This window comes from Lactuca saligna, chromosome 8, assembly GCF_052625555.1.
Source record: "Lactuca saligna cultivar CGN05327 chromosome 8, ASM5262555v1, whole genome shotgun sequence".
NCBI lineage: Eukaryota > Viridiplantae > Streptophyta > Magnoliopsida > Asterales > Asteraceae > Lactuca > Lactuca saligna.
The window spans coordinates 19,887,501-19,893,704 of record NC_136424.1 but is presented as its reverse complement, the minus strand read 5'-3'; the positions used below and the strand labels follow the sequence as shown (position 1 = coordinate 19,893,704).

Sequence of the window (6,204 nt, the reverse complement as noted above, 5' to 3'; positions counted from 1 at the left end):
TTGGAAAGAGAACGGAAAATCGTGAACAACAGTATAACCGATTTTTTTTGATAAAAAACATGGTTTAAAAAAAGTTTAAACGAAAAAAAAAGAGTTTTGTTATAATCCGGTGCATATGCGTCAATTGTAAAAGTCTACAATCATTCCTTTTACCGTTGATCGCTTTAAATTTCGACATTTTGAATTGGTTTCTTGATTCGTTAATTAATAATGGTTCTCTATTGAACTTTTCCTTACTTTTATACATTAATTAAATATAGAGCGGGAGTCTTTAAAACACCTTCAAAATCTATAACTCGACCATATCTATATTGTTACACAAATTTAGACTTAGATAACCCAAAAAAATCAATCTAGATTTCAAGAAAATCCAAGATTACAAAACATGTAAGACCTTGCTTTTTTTTTTTTTTTATTGTGTTCATGTAAGGAGAGTAATGATGATACGATTTTTGTGTGTTTTAATGATAGACACCATTGAAATGATATAAATACTCTATGAACTTTCTACGATTAGTCATTTTAGTCCTTAAATTACTTTTATAGTTTTATCAAGGAACCAACTTATTGACAACCTGTCTTTTTAAAGAAAAGAGATAGAAAAATAAATAAATGGTAACCAAATTAAAAAAGAAATTGTCAAATTAAATATAGTCATTTCATGATTTGCACGACTAAGCATGTAACAAAACAAAACCATGAGATGGTTTACTTTACAAAAAAAAAAAAAAAAAAAAAAATCCGTAGATTATCCTCAACTACAAGGACCATTCCTGTAATTTAATAACTTTTTAAATAAATGGTCGTTACTAATGGCCCGCGAAATCAAAACGTTAACCTAATATGATCCTCAACCTCAACTGCTCATTTCCCAAAATAGCGAAAACCCTTCTTCCTCCATTTCAAGGGCGACGTTCTAAAGGCCATTTCCCTGCCTCTAATAATCTCCGCAGCAGAAGGCTTATTATTTCTTTCAACAAGACTTACAGAAAGATTTCAACTTTCTGATCTTCTGTTGCAGGTATCTATCTCCCTCTTATTTCAATTTTAACAAAATCAACATCAATCCCTCTCTTTGTTTCTTTTCTTATTTCATTTTGTTATTCGACATATGTCGTTAATCTTCATGTTTCACCCCAAAACTTGTCTCTGTTTTTGCTTCTTGATTACTATTCGATTCTTAAAAATCATATGGGGTTGTGATGCACTGCTCCCAAATGATCCCAATTAACATGAGTAACTCTTTTCTCCAAGACATTGGTTTATCTGGGTTTTGAATGTTCGTTTATTTTCTTTCGAATTATCAATTAAATTAGTTTAGTTGGCAATGTGCAATTTTATTTGTCTTGATTGTCATATCATTTAATTGGGAAACCATTAACTGCGATGATGTTTTTATAGTAAAATTTCAATATCGGTCTTGATCCACAATTGGGATTTTGTGTCAATTTATGTAGTTCTGGGTTTTAAATGTCCGTTTAATTTCGGTTATTTTTCCATTGAATTGGTTCAGTAGGCAATATGCATTTCCATTTTTCCTTATCGTCGTTAATTATCTTTATCGGGCTGGATTTCAATTAAAGCATTTTTTTTGTTGTTGTTGGGAAGATGATTTGACGAGCTAATGGGAAAGAAGGGAGGTTGGTTTTCTGCAGTGAGGAAAGCTTTGATCCCTAGTTATGATTCCAAGGAGAAAAAAGAAAAGGTATGTGTTTCTGTTTCCATTTCATTGTGTTCCTCTTCCTTTTCTTCTTTCTGCACACAACATGTTCGATGAAATGTCAACATCTTTCCACACTCATATCTCCTTAATTCTATCACTGAAAACAGCCCCAGAAAACAGCATCTAAAAAATCATGGTTTGGAAAGCAAAAGAACATCGAATCAGAGACCCCACATGAAGAATCTGTATTCGCGACACCTGCACTTCGTTCCCCTTTCCCTGAATCGGAGGAGGAGGTAACCATTGCAGAACCGGAAAACTCACCAAAAAAACCCGCAGAACCGGAAATTCAACCGAACAAACCCACAGAACCTAAAATCGAACCAAACAAACCCACAAACCCTGTAATCGAGGAGAAAAAACCCCCAAAACCAGAGTTTGAACCGCCGCCCAAACCCCCAAAACCGGTCAACGAACCGGTCAAACCTTCTTTTGCCTATTCAAGGGCGGCAGTAGCAGCAGCAGCTTTCCGACGTTTATTGGGTAAATCCAAAGAAGACATAGCCGCCATCAAGATTCAGACAGCTTTCCGGCGGTTTTCGGTAATGTCAACACACATATGTAAAAGATACGGTAATATAAAATTATTATAAATGGGTTTTTAGTTTTCGCTTTTTTCTTTTAATTGTTGAAATCAAAGGCAAGAAGAAAGTTAAGGTCTTTGAAGGGGTATATAAGGTTAAAAGTGTTGATTCAAAGTCAATCGGTGAAACGGCAAGCGATTACGACTTTAAGATGTATGCAGACTCTGGCACGTGTTCAGTCTCAGGTTCGAGCCAGAAGGATTCGAATGTCTGAAGAGAATCAGGCTCTCCAACGACAACTTATGCAGAAACGTGAAAGAGAGCTTGACAACATGAGATTCTCTGTAAGTTTTATATTATATTTATATATTTTCGGTGTAAAATTTAATGAATTGTGCAATGATATTATTTGTTGGAGATGAATCATGGTTAATTTTGATGATTGTATTTGTAATGTTTGAATTAGATGGGAGGCGAATGGAATAACAGTCGAAGAACAAAGGAGGAAGTAGAAGCGAGCTTACAGAAGAAAGTCGAGGCTACAGCACTCCGAGAAAGAGCGTTGGCTTATGCACAGACTCAACAGGTAAAACTTCCACCAACATACCAATTGTCATGTTCATCTATCTATCTGAAAATCCCAATTCAAAACATCAATTTTTTTAAAATTTTTTTTACGAATATCAACAGCAAATGTGGAAGAACCAGAAGAATGGAAATCCAACGTTCATGGATCCGAACAATCCCCACTGGGGATGGAGTTGGTTAGACCGGTGGATGGCGGCTCGGCCATGGGAATCTCAAAGCCTAAACGATAACGAACCACCGCCGCCGGTAAAAACTATAGCCCGTTCATCGTCCGTCGGAGACATGAGCAACTCCGTTTCATCCCCAAGGTCTCCGTCAGTATCCGGTAGAAGACTCGCAACATCAAGCCCTAAAAAAGGAAATGAATCGCTACTATCGCCGAGAAACCGGAGGCACAGCATCGCAAATACTTCACTTCGTGAAGAATCTTCGGTCTCTTCACCTCGCGTTTCTTCCCCTCGTGTCTCTTCACCTCGAGTTTCTTCTCCGAGATCGACTAAGACCAAATCCGTGATTCCAGCTCCGATTCAGAGCCCAAGTCGTAGCCCTAGCCCTTGCCCAAGTCCGTTAGGGTCGGCAAAGAAGAAACCGGCGGTTAATAGACGGTTGTCGATGTCCGGTGCACCTCCCGGTCGTAGGGTATCGGGGTCATCTAAGGTGGGTCCTGGTTCTCGTTAAAAATTAATGTTAAAACTGTAAATTTGTAAAGTTTTATGAGATAAATTGGTGAGGGGGTTTAAAAAAAAAAAGACTAACTATTTTTAAAGATTTGTTTACGTGCTCGATTATTTCGAGTGATATCACATTACATACAGTGTACATATATTTAATTTGTATATAACAAAATTTGTATATTATTGTTTAAAAAGTTATTGATATGATTCAGGAACTTATGAGAAACGATGGAGTCCAAATCTTTATTGATTTTGATGAAATATGGGCCATAATATCTGAAATTACTCGAAGCCCAATGAAGTTGAGAATTATATATTACCAGTTCATTATTTCATTGTCACCATGGTCGTCTATATAAAATACAACAATATATATTAATTGATTTTTATGGTATAGCACTCATTCTTTCTTTTTTGCTAATATAAAAGAATTTTACATAATTGTAGCAATACCACCTAAGTAAATACAAAGTAATTTTTGCTTGTTACAATTTGGTAGTATTTTTTTTTTTTTTTTGTTTTTTTTTTTGTTTTTTTTTTTTTTTTTTCAAAGTGCGTTGTTTAAAAAAAAGAGTAAATTACACGAATGGTCCCTATGGTTTAGGGTAATTTGCGCATTTGGTCCCTAATTTATATTTTTAACTCGGAAGGTCCCTATTGTTTGTTTTTGTTACGCGCTTGGTCCCTATCATACATAAAAAGACTATTTTACCCTTGATTTTTTAATCTATTTAAATAAACACACCCCCAACCCCACCCCTCTCACCTTACCTTACATGCCCCATCATTTTTTTCTATTTAAATAATAGTCGTTTTCGGTAAGACGGGGACCAAGCGTGTAACAAAAACAAACATTAGGGACCAAGCGCGTAACAAAAACAAATAGTAGGGACCTTCCGAGTTAAAAAAATAAGTTAGGAACCAAACGTGCAAATTACCCCAAACCATAGGGACCATTCGTGTAATTTACTCTAAAAAAAAGATAAAATCACAATGTAATTATTATGTAGTTTTTTTTTTTTTTTTTTTTTTTTTTTTTTTTTATTTTTTATAAATAAAATGTCATAATAAGTAAAAAATTGAGAGTATAATGTTGTAATAGAATAAACAAAAGTAGGATGTTCTAATACCCAAATAAAATGAGAGTATAATTTTGCTATTTCTTGAGTTTAGTCCTTTCATATATTTATATAGCAGGATATTTACAATATTGATATCTCTTTTTTGTTGATGTTTTAATGAAATAAAGAAACGAATCCAAAAATAACATTTAAGAAAAACCATGTGTGTATTAGACAATGTGTGTGTATGTATTAGACAATTGAAGGGTATTTATGTCTAAACCATCACACAAATGAAAATTGATCTACACCACACAAATACCTTGTTGCCAAGTTCAATATCAAGAGAGAAAGGAAAGGAAATGAGTGGAAGTGAAAAGAAAGTAAAAGAAAATGGTGTTTCCGAGTTTCATTAACGAGAGAAAGTGGAAGGAGCGGAAAGAAATGTAATGATCATTTTCCATCCTATCTTTCCTTCAGATTCGGAAGTATTTGAAGAGAAAAAACAAAATGTTTAATTTTCCTATCATTTCTCTCCAACTCGGAAACACAAAATACAACTTTCTTTTCTTTTCATTTCTCTTCTTTTCTTTCATCATTTTCTTTTCCATTATTTTCTTCTCTTTGCTTAAACTTGGAAAATAGGTGAAAGAGTTGCTTTATTCATTCTTTGTTCATCACTTTCTTTCATCCTAAATTTGATTATCAATTAATTTACACACATACATACAAAAAAAATCCACAATGGACTTAGAGTTCAAAATCTAGAGTTGAAACCGTGTGTGTGTGTGTGTGTGTGTGTGTGTATATATATATATATATATATATATATATATATATCATGAACATGTTAAACAGAGTGTGTTTTATTTTTGGAGTCATTATGTTTTGATTTTCATTGTTTGATGTATGTTTACAGAGTGTGCTCTATTAGTGTTTGTAACATCTCAAAAGACAACGTAGGGTTTGCTTGGAGACATAAGGTCAAGCAGATTTTATCAACATTATATTCAAAGTTTTCGCAAAGGAACTAATTCGCACACAACAAAATTTTTTCATACACAACAATTTATGTATTAAGGTATCGTATTGAACAACTATATAAATCATAAATTGTTGTGTATAGAGAATAATTGTTGTGTACGAATCAATTTTTGGCAAGTCAACTGATTCTATATTTGGTGCCTAACGTTTTTTTTGCACTTGGACCCTCCCTATAGTATAATTTTATTGTATTTTTCGTCTCTAACTGACTTAAAAAGATTAAAATATCCTCATTAATTATTTTATTTGTTTTCTTTATTAGTAAGCTACTAAAAAGAAATGATTTAATATATAGGGCCCATCTAACCCTTTATCATCCCTACTTTGCACTACGTACATACTTTACACTTCACCAAACACTCCACTTCCCTCTTCTTTGACGGAAACCACCATTGATCCCCCTTTCTTGCCGAAGACCACTACAACTATCTTTGTTTGATAGTGTAGAAGATCGGAGACAATGATGCATAAGAGTGTCGTCCGTTTGACATGACTCAAAGCCACAACCATCATCGTCGGAGCAGACGTGTGGTAAAGAAGAACACCGGACACCCCTACCTTCTCCCTGGCGTCATCTTCATTGTCACTCT

The 6,204-nt window shown here is 34.2% G+C and overlaps 1 protein-coding gene across 1 annotated transcript; it reads left to right on the top strand.

Annotated features, from left to right (window-relative positions):
• Window positions 1-844: 844 nt before the first annotated feature.
• Window positions 845-3,649, top strand: LOC145011440 (protein IQ-DOMAIN 3-like). Its single transcript, XM_078970162.1, has 6 exons — window positions 845-1,021; window positions 1,609-1,705; window positions 1,831-2,265; window positions 2,364-2,591; window positions 2,714-2,833; window positions 2,938-3,649. The coding sequence occupies exons 2-6, from the start codon at window positions 1,625-1,627 to the stop codon at window positions 3,511-3,513; spliced, it is 1,440 nt and encodes a 479-aa protein (XP_078826288.1). The 5' UTR covers window positions 845-1,021; window positions 1,609-1,624; the 3' UTR covers window positions 3,514-3,649.
• The last annotated feature ends 2,555 nt before the right edge of the window (window positions 3,650-6,204 follow it).

Excerpts from the sequence above, each read along its gene's own strand:
- LOC145011440 (XM_078970162.1), top strand. The coding sequence starts at position 1,625 with ATGGGAAAGAAGGGAGGTTGGTTTTCTGCAGTGAGGAAAGCTTTGATC. Across the intron at positions 2,266-2,363 it reads CAGCTTTCCGGCGGTTTTCG|GCAAGAAGAAAGTTAAGGTC; the intron begins GTAATGTCAACA and ends TTGAAATCAAAG. Across the intron at positions 2,592-2,713 it reads TTGACAACATGAGATTCTCT|ATGGGAGGCGAATGGAATAA; the intron begins GTAAGTTTTATA and ends TGTTTGAATTAG.